Raw genomic sequence first — 16,504 nt, 5'->3', positions numbered from 1 at the left:
TCTGAAAGACAGAGGCACAGACCAGACCTCCGCTTAAAAGCACGTTCTGTTTCTTCTGTTGGCAGGGTAACGATTACGGTATTCTGGGATTGTAATGAGATAATCTTGGAAATTATCTACTAAAGACAACGAAAATACCATAAAAGTCACCAAATCGTTTCTGACCAGTCCCTGCAACAAATGCTTATCAAACACCGACCAATATTTCAATAGATAACTGTCATCTGGAAAGAACCAATGTAACTATTATGAGAGAGTAATACACCTGCTCTATGGTTCTTTATCTGCGACGTTGCTACGTTTTGCAATTCGCGTTTCCAAACAAGAGCCAGAAGGGTATACAATTGTATATATATTTTTTGCTTTCTTTTGACTTGTAAAATAGTGCCTTGTACTCCGTGGGCGCCATTTTTAGAACATCAGGTTGTTAAAAAAATTAGAATAGCACACTGTATGTATACATATGTATTAATAAACGTATTTATACTGAGTTCTTAATAAGATGCATCAAAGGTACGTAAAAATACTGTAAATATATGTAACTGCATTGAAATCCTAATGATATGCTGGCTTTTTCGTAGGTGTATAAGAATCTTCAGACAGCCGTTCTTCACAGTCCAAATGCTTTACAGCGACCGGTGTGGTGGACTGAAATGGTGGAAGCAGCACGATCAAAACTTTGACAGGTTGTTACATATCTTCCTTATTTTTGTGTGCGGTTTTATTTATTCTGATTTGATAAAATAATTACTTGTTACATATTACATCTAACCAGACATTGTCTTCGAAATATGATTTTGGAAGTTAAAGTCAAGATTAAAGAAACTGACATATCGTATTTGGGGCTTCTTGCTATATGTAATGTCTCGTGTACTGACACGAATTGTAGAAGTCCGCTCCAAAGGGGAAGAATTTTAGTATTTATTAATTTAGCATATGGAACACATTATAATATATATATAAAATATACAGGTGTTTCAAAACAACACCGATAGCGTTTGGAAGGTGGTTTCTGACACCAAGATAAGATAAAAAGCATAGACCAACCCGGGAGCACAAATGCTTCCTTTCGAAAAAACATGAAAAAATGAACTTTAAAGGTCTATAGCTTAAAAACTATGGGACCCACTGTAGGCGGGTCAAGATTTCACTTAGGAACTAATATGTGCGCTATCCAAAAATATATGTTTCAGAATCCTGCGGTACTTCCAACAATTTTTATACAGAAAGTTGGTAAGTACTTCAAATGATATGCCTGTAGCCAAATTGCTGTGATCTGCTTTCCATATGTCTTCCATTTTTTTTAAAGATAATCATTATTTAAAATTTATAGAAGGGATAGTCATTGTTTAAAGTTTTTGAAAAAGTCTTCAAGATTCTTTCTCTAGCATTCTTATTGTTGCCCCTATCTCTTTCCTTTTCCTAAATGGGGTATTCATAATATAAAACACTGTTTGATCATCTTGCAATGTGCTTATTCCAGTTTCATTTTGTGGAAGTGTATTCCTCGTAATCTTAACTGAAGAGTATATTTTTGTAATAAAATAAATTACTGAAAGGTAAAAGTAGTTTCTTTGTTTTTCTAGCAGTGAACACTTAGCCAAATACAGTAAAATATATGAATATGCGCAACAACTGCGAGATAATCAAGATGATAATTTATTGTAGGCTGAAATTTCGTGAGAAAATAGCTCTTTAAGTGTATATTTTTCTTCAGTCCATTATCGTAGTTTGCAGTTATAGTCAGGTAAATAATTTACAGGTTAATCATGCCTCCCTATGTAGAAAAAAAATTAATAATCACTTGTGTAAACATTTTTCGCACTAAAGCTGCGTCTTTGTCAAAATAGGTTTTATTACTGGTACAAATTTCACGTTCGAGAACAATTTCTGATATAAAGGGAATTTAAATTGAAACCAATTAGTTCCAGACATTATCGTTTGTAGAAATTGCTCCTAATGTGTTGTTCATATTTTTCAGGTTCTGTGGTTTCTAGGCAGAACAAAATGGATGGTACAGAGGAAATGGAGGGTTCTTGGGTTAAAATCATTTTGTATATACATATTTTGAAGGCTGTTATTTTTTTATTATACAAGGAAATATGTTTTGTATGTTGCCATATATTTTATTTTGATGAAAATTTTATCAGTGTTAACAGAGTGTACAGTTTAATACAAAGAATTTATAAAACGAAAGGGTTATTTCTATTAACTGATAACCTTTTGTCCTATGGAGAGAACATATGTATGTCTGGAAGTAATCAGATCTAAGAATGATTTCCTCGCTCGCAAAGAACAATAGTTTGTTCTTTTCACGCTAAATGCATATTCTAGGTTATTCAAGGACATGAAATGAAATTTTAGTTTAACGTCCCACGTTTATGCACGAAAGCTAAACGAAACGGTGATGAATGAAATGGTGGAATAAAGAAAGGAGGGAAGGAACGGTGGAACACCGAGAAAAGTCACGCACACTAAGTTTAACCACCACACAAAGCCCACGTAACCACGACCGCACGCAAGGGTATCAAAGTATATAGGGTGGACCATTTATAATGTCCAAACGGAGAAACGAAGAGAGAAAAGCGAGTTTATAAGGAGGGGGACATCTTTGCATGTATTAAACAGAAACACCCCAAAACAGTGTTGCCAACTCAATATAGTTATATATTTTTTTCCAAATAGCACTACGTAAGATTATCACATACTTCAAATCAACATGTCAAAGGAAAACTTCAAATATCACTTCTATTATTCAGTGTTCCAAACTAAGGATGTTATAGTATCACAAACATCCGAAGTTTGGAACCTCTAACACATACACATACAGCACAACGGAGGTTAACAGGACAGGATAATGCACATCGAAAGTATCTTAGTGTTACATACCATGGTCATGGTATGACTTGTTTCAAATGAATAGAAACGAAGTTTCTTGGGATTGGAAATTTGATTTTTTTTAAATGCTTTATTTGGAATAAACGCTGAGATAAATATCATATCTAGTAACTTGTATGGTTTGCAATCGACGTATAAATTATTTTGCCGTTTACAACACTTCATATCTCAAACCGTTCTGGAAATAGGATAAACATTGATAAATTTCGCAGCACTGCTGAAAATGGCGTATTTGTGGAAAATATTTAAAATGATTGTGGTTTTCCTTCTCTTTTATAGCATAACAGCAATAGCTTTTAGTAGCTGTAATTACAAGTTCTCGAAATTACTTGATTTCACGCAGTGTAGTTATCTCTCTCTCTCTCTCTCTCTCTCTCTCTCTCTCTCTCTCTCTCTATATATATATATATATATATATATATATATATATATATATATATATATATATATATATATATATATATATATATATATATATATATATATATATATATATATATATATATATATATAAATGTTTTTTTTCGAAAATCAAATAAAATCTTTGTTTCATGATTAAGCCTTTTAGGGTAACGAGATTGATGAGAAATTTAAGTGGTAATAAGTTGGTGAAATGCAGTAAGTGGAAGAAACAAAAGAGCTTCGGGGGAAAAAAAATGGCGTTGTCCACCACAGAATTTTATGGCCTAGAAAAGAAACAGAAATTCTCCGTATAAGAATTGATTACTCGGCCACCAAATACGGACGTTGTTATAGCCAATCATCACACTCGAAACGGCGGTACAGAGAATCAGGAAGAGCCTAAGAGGTTGATTGACTTATATTTACACCCTTTTGGGACAAGACCTACTGTTGAAAGGGACCTAAACCACTGTAGTGCATCCGATGCTCACCCACTGGGAATAGAACCCAAGACCTCATCTACCAAGGTAGGCGCGTTAGCCATTAAACCAGCGATGGAAGTGCAATGCAATGTACAGTCAGCGACAAAAGTTCTTTCAGTTTGATAAAATAAGTTTCGTAAATAACTTCGGAATGGAAGGACAATTTGTGTAGTTTTCAGTAACTTAAAAAGAATGTAAGTTTCTATACGTTCCAGGTATACCACTTATTCCCAAAATCAATTTTACCAAACGGAAAGAACTTCTGTCGCTGATTATACAGAGTAATGATTAATGTAGCATGAAAATTTGACTTTACACTTCATCTGTGCTTCCTCTTATAAACACAATTTAGTTCTATCATTTTTTCCCCTGAAAATATAGGTGGAAGTATTTTACAATTACTTATCGTCTTTTCAGATACAGAATAATTCCTGCTCAATATTGCATAGACGTAGACTTGTATTGGACCCCTCCCTGCTTGTCCGCAACCCTTCTTTCCCGTTTGTTCCCGTTTAAGGATGATCTAAAGTATTTAAAATGAAAACAGGCAAATGAAAATCAGGTAAAAAAAAATTATATTTCTTTAAGTTTTATTTTTCTTTCTTCAAACTTTCACAGACATATGATCAAATCATTTTCATCAGTATTACAAATAGTATTCTGACTACAAAATATACCATTTACAAATAATATGAATTCCAACGAGCATTACAATAATGGGCGGAAATGGCTGCAGCACAATCACAATTGAACTGCTTCAAGACGACGCTTCTCATAGACATTAAACTAAAGCTGCAACAAAAGAACTACGCTAAGAACCAGCATAATTCGAAGAGAACTCCAACAAAAAAGAGGGCACTTGGTACAAATGGAAGAGACTTATCACTTACATAAAATAGCTGCAAATATGGTGTGTGTTGGAAAACAAATCCTGTTCTAATTTTTTAGAACTTGTACTTTATAATCAACATTGCGTTATTAGCTGACATGTGCAAATTAACTATCAGCATCGACTGATTAGTTTTTTTTTTTTTTTTTTTTTTTTTTTTTTTACATGTATACAGGGTGTTTCAAAACAAGTGATTCCTAACACAAGATAAGACAAAAAGTATAGATCAACCTGGGCACAGAAATCCGTCTTTTCGGAGGTATTGGCTGCCGAAAACATGCAAAAATGAACTTTAAAAGGTCCATAGCTCCAAAACTATGGGACTTACCGTACTCGGGTCAAAACTTCACTTAGAAATAGTATATGCTCTATCCAAATATCCATGTTTCAGAATCCTGCGGTACTTCCGCAACAATTTTTATAGAGGGAACTTGGTTACGATCATATAATTTAAAGTACTCACCGAAAGAAACCATTTGTGCACCCAGCTTGGTCTACACTATTTGTCTTATCTTGGTATCGGGAATCACTCCCAAACATTGTCGGTTACTTTGAAACACCCTGTATATATAAGACCATGCACCCGACATCCCGGAGGCACAGGTTTCCCTAGATTCTTCCAAAAATGAAATGAAATATTTGTTTAACGTCCCACGATTACGCCCTTTAGCCTAAGGGAGGCGGGTGATTAAAGCAAAGGAATGGTGATGTAAAAACTGGTGGAATGAGAATGTGGAAGGAAACGGGAGTACCCCGAAAAAACTCAAGGACACGATGGTGTCTATCACAAACTAACTTGGCCGGGGGTCGAACCAGCAACACCACGCACACAGGTAAGCACTCTCCCATTGAGTCATCGTGCCTCTTATCTCTTTCCAAAGCAAATTTATTATTTAAAAAAGCGTATTTGATACCAGTATACTTGATTTTTAAAACATTGTTAATTACAATTCAATTTTATATTGGTATTAAAAGAAAATATACATATATTGTTGTTAATAATTCAGGGCTATTGAGAATATTTTATAATACATCTATAGAAGTTATTACAATTTGTATAAGCTACATCTGTTTGAGATTCTCAAAAAACTAAAGTAATGTAATACACAATTCATCTCAATTTTATTATTTTTTTTCGTCTTTTTTTGGGACTAATGTTCAATCTAAGAGGTGCACAAGTATTATTATTACGTGAAGTACGAGGGGCGTCCAATAACTTATCTACCTAGACAGGAAGGGAGGAGCGAAGCATAATGATGCCTTACACGCACGCCAAGGCCACTGTGGGGAAGACCGCTGCGCAATGTGAGGTCATTCGGAGCAACGCAGTGTGTTTGTATAACACCGCGCACAGTAGATTTGCAGAAGTTGGAGCAGCGCTCAGTCATCAAGTTTCTCACTAGAGACTATTTCCTCTTCTGAGACCTCAAGAAATACCTGCCGGGACAACTTTTTCGTCGGACAACGAGATCCAACAGACTTGTTTCCCAGTGGTTTGCAGACTGGGACACTACTGTTTCTCTGGGATTTCTTTGATGCCTTCAAAGTAGCGACGGTGGATAGACCTCCACAGCGACTACATCGAAAAAGAGTGAGCCTATCTCCAATCCTTCCTGTCAAGCTATGTAACTTAATGGACGCCCCTCGTAAGTAGTATTCGCTTCTTACATATTACTTTTGCTCCAGAAATACTGGTTGATTCATTAATTTGAATTTAACGCCCCTTTCAGCAGCGACGCTATACGAGACGTGAACCTATAGCTTAACATAGGACCCGAACATTAACTCCTACCAAAATCAAACCCGAATCTCCCATGGTGCATAAACAGATTAAGTGATCGACATGAAAAATCAATAACAATAGTTGAAGATTAAGCCTTCTTTGTTGCAATTCTTTTAAAGATATCGCTAGGCCCGTATTTACAGATCTCTTGTCTTCCTGAGAATTAGTATAAAAAATTAAACTATCAAGAGCATTACGTCATATAAATACCTTAACTTGCGAAATTTCCATATCTATTAAAAACAGTGCACTAACCTTTTATGCCTCACATAAGGTACAAATCAAATACTGGAATATATTTCTTTTCATTTTAGCCACACAAAAATTAGCTTCTTTGAAATGATTATATTTCGAACAGAGCTAATGAACTGAGGCGATTTTCAGAAGAAATACCATCGGCCAGTGGCGTAGCTCAAAAGGAGCTTAGAGACGCTAACTTCCGTACGGATACCTCTAGTTCCTTCGGTGGCTTCCTAGAGAATTGTTGCAAGAGTGAAACATTTTAAAATATTTTTCTGACTGCTATTAACACTTCACATTTATGTTATTCGATACAAAATCTGGAAATTTCGTACTGCCATACATCCAATATCTTTACCATTCTAATGTATGATTGACCTAGTAATAAGTCATTTGGTGATTTCTGAGACACTCCAAAATTTGGCCACGACAATAAAATATCGGAGGTTTGAAAATGAAAGACGTTAAAAAAGATAATAATGAACTGAGACTGACCGTAAGAAAACAACTAAGATACCAATGTACAAAATAAATAAATAAACATTTTAAATGTTATGGAGTAAATGAAAAATTAATTATTTTTAAGAGATTTGATAATTGGAAAGAAAATACGAATAGTGCAAAACCGAAGTTCCTTTTAAATTGATTTTGTGTAAAAATCTGAATGACTATATCGACAATCAATTTTCGTAGTGGAATCTTTTAGAAAAGAAAACGATGGGACTCCTCGCATATCCAGCGACATCCTATGCTCGGTTCCCGCTGCCTCCGCCAGATGCCTACATTCAAAGTGTGCAAATATTATTTCATTGAACTAATCTCAACTCTCAGGCACGAATTGTCCTTTTTTCTTTCTTTATACTAGTGTCTGTTACTTCTTTCTACCACGGTCCCTCAATTGTCCTTTTGACGCTGAGTGAACGCCGCACTGGAAATGCGAAATGGATTTCCCAGTGGCTACCCATCCGAATAATTGTGATATCTTCTGAAAGGAACCAGCACGGTTATTACAATTTAAATATTACAATGAAATTCTAGAATAACACCATATGAGAGTTACAACTGACGGACATTAAATATTAGTAAACAAATTTTGGATTATTGAGGAAAATAAGTTTTACGTCCCGCAATTAGCATTAAAAAGGCGGATGATAATGAATGAATTATTAGGATAGATTTGATGGAAGGAAACAGGAGAACCCCAAGAAAACGCAGGGCACTATGTTGTCCAACGCAACCTTATGTTCGGGGATAGACTCAGGGACTCCTCGGACCACACATGAGCGCTCTCCGGCTCAGCCATCGTGCCTGCCTTGGATTATTGAGGTTCGTAATCTATTTGTAAGGCAATATTCCAACACTCACAACAACTCTTACAAGATTAGATAACAAGAAAATGTAAATATTGCAGATATCTCGATTCTTAAATACTCTCCGAAATGATACACAGAAATTCTTTGGAACCTACATCATCTAAAGACATTTAGCTACAATATGTGGAACTGTGTATAGGAATCACCAGACGAATGTGATTAAAAAAAATTAAATAAATAAAATACATCAAAAACAGCAGTCAGAAATTAATCCATGTTGGATGAAAACCTACATTTACTAGGCAAACAAGTTCACAAATAAAGTGCAAAAACCGTTATCTATCAATTTCTTAACAAACTGATCAATACACGAAGTCCATTGGAGTATGCAGTACACCAACAAACATATAACTATGCTTTATTAAAGAAGTTACAAATTCCTTCAATCTTGGACAGTGCATTCAGCAAGGTAAAGAAATAATTGAAAAACCTGTGAAACTTGTCGTCGCCTCGAGTCAATAGTTCTGAAAAATAAATTTATCACACCCGACATTTCTTCCGGTATCTGAATTTCCGCCTCTAAAGCAAGTTCCATCTCTGTTTAGCAGTGAGCTGAAGTTATCACTGCATGAGACATTCTTTAAGGGTATCAAATTAGAAAGCGGGGACAAAGTATTCTAAAAATCGCCTCAAGTTCAGTTTATAGTTCTATTTGATATAAAGATTAACAGAGAAACAGGTTTAATCCTCCTTACTTTACCAACCATTTCACTGGGAAAACAAATACTAAAGGGCCTCTACATACTGATATAACATAAATTCATATCAATTCAAAATTACTCGAATGACGAATAACTTCTTCCATTGAAATAGGGCGTTACAGAATCTCTTTTTAATGATACAGACCACTACAAACATTTTACTATTGAATATTCAACAAACAACAATTTCTTATCAATCTTTCGTAGATTTCAATTTATATAAATCCTTTATGTTTCTCTTATTCTTTTAATAAAATCAACAAGTAACATTCCTTAAGACTGACTTGTCTCATCTAGAATAGGTATTTATTTGATCAGAAACATAACTACAAGTAATTAGTGTCTAACTCCTATTAGAATACAACGATCAATTCTAAACTCTTCAACAATGTCATATAAATATCTTCCGATTCATTTGCACAACATCTCTTAAGAGAAAATTCATTCATTACATTCAAACAGAATACATGTACATAACAAATTGGATATTTTTGCATTATACATATATCTATAAAAGATACAAATAATAACAGTTAACACAGATGTTACTAATATTTAATAGTTCAATTTATACTATGTTAAATTATGAAACTAGAAACAGTATTTTCATCATCATATATATATACATATATAGTTTTAAAAAAATCATATTACGTTGGCAAAGCACTACCGTATTTTACGTACTATAAGACTCACCTTAATTTTTAAACATTTTTACCTTTTTTATTATTAGATTGCAAAACCAGACTAAAAAAATCTTATTTATAAAACCGAACTAGTCTTTAAAATCCGTGAAAATCGTCATCTGAACGAAAGAGCCAATCAATGTTTGGTAGGGGAACGATGTTTCGTCGTAAGTAGGTTGGCGCTGCCATCGATTTTCGAGCGTGACGTCACTGGTTGGCGACTAACAGATCGACTGGTTAGTTCCGTCGTCGCATATTAGAGGCGCTACGGTTTGCCTTGTTTCCAGTTTTTCGCAGAGTTTACCGTCTGTATATTCTAGTTTGCGGTTCTGGGTTTGTGATGCTGGGGCGGGAGGGAAACAGTGTTAGCAAGCTTGTGAATCCCCGCAACTCATGTTCGTCGCATCGGTGCACTGTTGCTGCCAGTTGAATCCAATGTTGCCAGATAGAGATAGGTTTCCCGCGGCACCGAATATATGGCCATTTTTAAGACTCGCGGGAATTTTTAATCAAACACTCAACATTTTTATATTAATTTCAAGTATAAAACGCACCTGAATTTGGGAGGCAATTTTTCGAAGAAAAAGTGTGTCTTATACTCCGTAAAATACGGTATATAGTACTGCTATTTCCTCTATTGAATCAAATAAAAGATAAATATTTTTGCGTGATTTTGCTGAAATAAGCTTTCTATCCTGTTCTAAGAAAGTCATATTATCCTACTGATTTTCAATCGACTGATTCACTAGAGTTTAACGTCTTTTTCAGAACCTAGACTATACAAGACGTGGACTTCTTAGCTTAACGTGGGTTCCAAATATACTCCCACGAGAGATCGACCCTGGGTATCCGACCCAAAAGTAAAAATGCCAAGCATTTAACCATAATAGAGCTCGACTAACTAGCTTTTCAGTGTACTACAGAGGTATCAACGTATTCTCTCCCGAGGCAGCACTTGAGGGAAAATAGATCAGTAAAAGTTATGAAAATAGATCTCTACGAGCTAAAGGAAGAAACAAAATATGCACTAATTTTTTTTTTTTTTATTCAACTTCTAGCGATACCAATGTGACTACCCTCAAGAGCCAGCCACTGATTCTACCTTAGCCTACTCTTACTCAAAACATATGCTACATCTATTCCTTGATTAAACGTATGAAAGAGAAAACTTAAGCTCATATATTATACATATAACCACTCGATACATATGGAAATGCTTAACAAATGCAAATTACATTCAGGAAGCCTTATATTTTGATAATTAAAAGCTATCTGCCGAAGCACTAAGATTATATACAAAAAGCACCCACATTTTGCGCATAGAATCGCGTGCATATAAAAATATTAATCTACAGACATGAAAAACGTGTAAAAATATATAGAATTCTTATACAATAGTAGAAAAAAAAAAGAAAAACTTATTTTAGTTTCAGATAAAAATTACAAAAGACCATCCACCGTCAACATTAAATCGAGACCAATCCATCACAGCCTACTAAATTGTTATTCGTATTTAGAGATGCTTTCTTTCCTTTCTCCGATAAGAATATAGCACTTCAATACATAGTACAGCATCTTTGGTGATTTAGGAATATTACCATAGATAAAAGTTGTCACATGCATATTTAAACAGACTAGAAAAATAATGTGATAAACATTCGGCTAATTCTGAGATAATCAGTTAGTCAAAGAAGAAAAAGAAAATAGCTATGATTCTCCTCCAACGACAATGTTACAGGAACATAAATATGGACTGAATGTAAATCGGATATGTTTATTACAAGTCGTACAGCTAACATTTTAGTACGGCAAATGACATTCCACTGTCGGATTTTTCATATTAATACCAACCATAGAATATTTTAGTAATCTGTTTCGCAACAAACAAAAAACACAATTTCTATTTTTTTTCTTTCTTCGGAATACTTATTCGTATTCGACTTTTGGATATTTTTAACGAATTACGAGGGTGATTCAAAAAGTAATGCCTCCAAGCCCATTACTTGGCCAATAGTACTGCAAACATACTGAACTATTTATCATTAATGCACTGATGTTTAAGCTATAAAATGTCACTTGTTTCACCTTCCTATCTCTTCTCGTTCCAGAGCAATGGAGCTATCCATGGCATTCGGTTGAAACAGCAAACTGTCTTTCAATTTCTGACTGCGGAAGGTTGTGCGCCCAGGAACATTCATCGCCGGCGACGAGTCGTGGATACATCATTACGACCCAGAAACGAAGCATCAGTTGATGGAGCACAGCCACACGTCCTCTCCTCCGCCAAAAAAACATTCAAAGTTGTCCCATCTGCTGACAAAATGTTGTTGACATTCTGCCTCATCCAGCCTATAGTCCGGATCTTGCGCTTTGCAACTTTTGGCTCTTTCCCAAACTTTGGGATCATCTTAAGAGCCAGAGCTACAGTCGTGACGCGGTGGTGCAAGAAGCAGTTCGGCAATCGTGTTGCCAGCAGCCACTACAATTCTTCGCCGACGGCATGAAAAACTTTGTTTCGCATTGCAAGTGTGTTGCCCGTAATGGGTACTATGTTGAAAAATGATGCCACCATTTGTAGCTAACATTGCAAGCTTTCGATTGATACCTGTATCGGTGCTATCTGTCAAACACAAATAAAGGCATCACTTTGGAGGTGTTACTTTCTGAATCTCCCTCGTAATTCACACATGTAAGCAATTAGGTAAAATCTTAACGTGTCACGAGACGCTAAAATGTTTAACTTTTCCGAGAACACTATTATAATCGATACAAAATTATTCTGCCAATGATCTCGTACAATTAGTAAAGCTCCTTATAAAGAAAACGAAGCTTCTGAAACGCCTGAAACCTACAGTATAGATATGAAAAAAACGTAAATACATAACTTTCCTAGAAATTCTAATGATAAGTTTACGATTGTCTTAGTTTATCTATTAAATGCTGAGTTTGATTTTAAATTATGCTTATTCCAGGTTACGTTTTGTTTCTTCATAGTACAAATTACTGTTTGGACTGAATTGTACTTATGATTTTTTTTTTTATTTTCCCCCCTCTCCCATATATCTGAACTATACACACAGTGTTGTCATTGGCTCACGGCTCAATCACCACCGAGCCGAACCAAGAAGTGAGTCGAGCCAACAGCTCACCCAACCAAGCCGGCTGAAGCCAATGGCTCATCTAAGCTGAGCCAAACCAAGCCGGTTAAAAGCGATGGCTCACCTGAGCGAGTCGAACCGAGCTAATTGCTCATTCCAATCGAGCCGGCTCGAGCTGAACCGAGACGGTTGACATCACTATGCCATACAATGGCAAAAAATATCATAGGGGAAACTTACGGTACAGAAACGTTGTGGTCCCTAATATAATCATTAAGTACTAAAAACGTCAAGGCGAACGAATTTACTGACAACGAGATGTAAATGGAGTGGCACACACCAGATATCTGTCCGTTTGCATGGACAAGCTGCTTACTTGTAACCGAACAGATATCCAAAAGACAATTTGGCTGAATTAGGAAGCCTCCTTGATAGATCTCATCCAGATTATGAACATTTCAAATATGCTCCCATCAACCTGTATGATACTCACATGTTGGAAAAAAAAAGTTTGAGGTTTCTTAGTCATTTTAAAATGAAGTAAGTATAACTTGTTAGCGTAACATTTCTCCAAGTACATTAAACTCTGTTTAAATTTTAAGATATTGTACTGTAAACCCACAGACTGTACTGGTAATGACGCAGGAGCTTCGTCATTTGTGCTGTTGTCCATAAAACAGAAGCATTTCTTTCTTTCTTTCTTTCTTTTTTTTTTTTTTTTTTTTAATGTTATTTCCAGTCTGTCTTATTATAGACAGAGTATCAAGTTATTAGTCAATATTTGATGCATTTTTATTTCTTCGACTTTAATTTATTATTATTATTTTTATTTATTCAATATATCCGATTAGATGAATTGTCGTTTCGTATATATCAAATAGCTTGTGTTTGCCTTGGGATGATTTAGTCGTTAAGGAAAAAGTAACAACTCAAAAAGCTACAAATAAATTGCACAGTCGCTACAGTAAGGGCACGACGTAAGACTTTTTTTTTTTTTTTTTTTTTTTTTTAAGACAACTACCCTCAAACTAAATGACTACATTCCCTGCGATATCTCGTGATGCTACAGAAAGCGACGATGTATAACATGGGAGCTAGATTGGCACAACAAGCAACAAAATTACAGAGAATTATGGATGAAACGGGAAAAATTAAGTTTTTCTTGCAGGGAAAATGCATGTTTTTTAAACGCTAGTACTCGGCGACAAGTAGGAGTATTGATTTTGAGTGACCGTTGGCAGACAATTCAGACATTGCAGTTTCAGTCGCTATGAAGCGTTGGGTCGAACTGTTCTTTAGAAACAATGATTCTGTAATCACGGCTCAACGTCTTTTCCGTCGAAAGTATAAATTCGAACGTCTGAGGTACAGTTCCAGAGATCACCATGTAAGATGCGATGAAACGAACGACGTGACAGACAAAGCGATATAGCCTGTCGCCTAGCGGATCATTTCGGACTAGTCAGAAATGCCCTTTTCACTCTCTCTACGTTTTCTGGAGTTCGACCTGAATGGAGAAGACCAGATGGTTTCTTTTTCATCAGAGATCCAGTACTTCTGAACGCTACAACCCATCAGAGTATAGTGTTTTGATCTGGGAAAACCGTGACCACAGAATCATTGTTTCTAAAGAACTGCTCGACCGCGAATACACGATGCTCTACGTTCCAACCCTCCACAGCGACAAACTGCATTGTCTGAGATGTCTGCCAAGGGTCGCTCAAAATCAATACCCCTACTCGTCGCCGAGTATAGCGTTTTAAAAGCATGCGTTTCCTCTGATCCACACTGTAAGTCTTCACAAAGTGAATGTAAGTTTTGTTGCTTGCTGTACACCTGCCTTTCTACTGAAAACCCAATTTTTATTTCCATAGGCAACCCTGTCCCGGACAACTCTATTAAAAACTAGGTACACGTTTGCATAAAGATATGAAACTATATTCAGCATAAAAAAAGTTGCCTTTTCATTTGTTTCCAGTTTATACATCGACTCTTTGCAACTTCAGCATCCCGTTTCTAACTGACACCATTCTACTCTTCTGGTTTCTTTGCTAACTTTATACTCATTACCCCGTTGCTTTCTTCTGCTGTTTTGTATAAACAGGAAGAAACGTATCAGAGGCAATTACCACATTCGACCCTTAATACTATCTACATCTAGTGGTCCCAGCAAAACGAATTCATGTTTTTGTTCGATCACAGTTTAGACCGTATGCTTTGGACCATTTCTGTCCACCATGAAGGCCGTTCCATCACACCAGGGGTTTGGAATAAAGCTGCTTGAAGGTTTTTGTATACCTGAAAAAAGAAGTTATACAATAAAAATTACAAATATATAAAAAGACGCGCCTTCCTTAAAAAGAATTAACAAGCACTCCCCACGTTTTTATTCTTAGTCATGCATAGGAACGAAACTGTTTCGCTAATGCGAAATGTGTGAAACGTTAAAAAAAATGCGTATATGTTTTATGAAACCTCAAACTTTTCGTTTCAGAGCCAGAAATCGCGTTTATATTATCGCAAATTTTTCAGAAATTCGGTATTACTTGCGATAAATGCGAATGAAAACGAAAAAGTAGAATTCTTGCCAATAATAACTATATTAAAAAAAAAAAATCCAATATTATTTAACTTGAAGTGAGTGGCCACAAACTTTTAGCAGTAACAAAAAAGGCAAGTTTGAGGTTCAAGTGGAAGCATCATTTATCAGTGAACATAGAAGTGCTGTTGCTCAACTGATTCAATTACCCTTACGGAAGTAGAAGAGTTCAATTACCCTTACGCTCATCTTATTGTGGGAAAACGAAAAACTAGGGAAATAAATTAACTCAAGCAGGTAAATTTGGCTGAAGTTCAAATAAAGTTGAAAACTTCCGTGTCAAAAATATTGATGAAGCTGCAAAATTACACTCAAGCAGGGTGACAATTCTGTGTGGGGAATTTACGGAAAGCTCTGCGAGTTATTTGATCTACAAACTGTTTCACTTCATGAAGACGTAGACATCAACAAAACTGAAATGTTGTTTAAATCCTTGACTGTGTTTTGTGGTGAAAATATTCATAATAAGTTGGCTGGATACTGTATCATTGTTAAACAGTTAAAAAGTTAACCACAGGTTTTTTTGCTGTCAACTCGTTACGTTTAATATGGTTGCCAGTCTCGAGTGTTGATACCGAGAGATTCTTTTCCAAGTATAATATGATTGTTACTGACAGGAGAACAAATTTAAAAGAAGAATTGGTAATGACTCGCTGCATGCTATCCTTTAACTAAGGATGAGTTTAGAAGAAATGTTTAAATTTTTGCAATAATTTCTATATTTCGGTGAACATATTAGCTATAATGTGCATCTAATCAAGGTATGTCCTCATTTTTGTATTAGATATACACCTTGCTACCAAAAATATACTGTTTACAAGTTCCATAATTTCTTTAGAAAAACTTTTGCTACATTTAAAAAAATAAATGCGACATAAGTGTGAAAATGTATTATTAATGCTACAAAATATCAAAATTGTTGCGAAAAAGTTTCGTCTCTAGTCATGCGTAAATAGATGTTTTAAAATATTCTTGAAAACAGAATTATTTTTTACTTTTCAATATGATAGTTTTTGCTTTTTAGTGTGAATTGTTTTATTTTCTACCTTTTTTACTTTTTTTAAAAGAACAATTAAATACATTTTCTATCGTTGTAGAATTTTGTTCATTTCACTTCCTACATGCTTCCCGAGACACTGTGTCTTTTGATACTAGTCTACCTAAGAAATTCAAAAATTACACACACACACAAAAAAAAAAAATACTACTTTGTACTGGAATACGACGAAAAATGGAACTAAGACTAAAGAAACATTAGAAGCTTTAAATCGTTCGCTGTAATCCACTATAATCAATCACATTAAAAGTTTACATGGTCTTAGACCAGTGGCGCATCTAGAAGGTAAAAAGTGT

General features: G+C 35.2%; 2 protein-coding genes across 6 annotated transcripts in view; one reads left to right on the top strand and one right to left on the bottom strand.

Moving 5' to 3' along the window:
* LOC145694337 (peroxisomal acyl-coenzyme A oxidase 3-like) overlaps positions 1–2,196 on the top strand; it is a 91,828-nt gene extending 89,632 nt beyond the window's left edge. For all 4 annotated transcript variants that reach the window (XM_081770454.1, XM_081770453.1, XM_081770456.1 and 1 more), the window contains exons 15-16: positions 582–686; positions 1,982–2,196. In XM_081770454.1, the coding sequence (XP_081626580.1) occupies positions 582–683 (102 nt within the window). In that variant the 3' untranslated portion in view covers positions 684–686; positions 1,982–2,196. The remainder of the gene's footprint in view (positions 1–581; positions 687–1,981) is intronic.
* A 2,151-nt stretch (positions 2,197–4,347) lies between these two features.
* The window catches only part of LOC145694335 (peroxisomal acyl-coenzyme A oxidase 3-like), a 99,622-nt gene continuing 87,465 nt past the window's right edge, over positions 4,348–16,504 (bottom strand). For both annotated transcript variants that reach the window (XM_081770450.1, XM_081770452.1), the window contains exon 15: positions 4,348–14,850. In XM_081770450.1, the coding sequence (XP_081626576.1) occupies positions 14,749–14,850 (102 nt within the window). In that variant the 3' untranslated portion in view covers positions 4,348–14,748. The remainder of the gene's footprint in view (positions 14,851–16,504) is intronic.

This window comes from Thermobia domestica, chromosome 9 (assembly GCF_964235325.1).
Source record: "Thermobia domestica chromosome 9, izTheDome1.hap1.1, whole genome shotgun sequence".
Classification (NCBI taxonomy): domain Eukaryota; kingdom Metazoa; phylum Arthropoda; class Insecta; order Zygentoma; family Lepismatidae; genus Thermobia; species Thermobia domestica.
The sequence above is the reverse complement of the archived record's forward strand: the minus strand, read 5'-3'. Positions and strand labels throughout refer to the sequence as shown.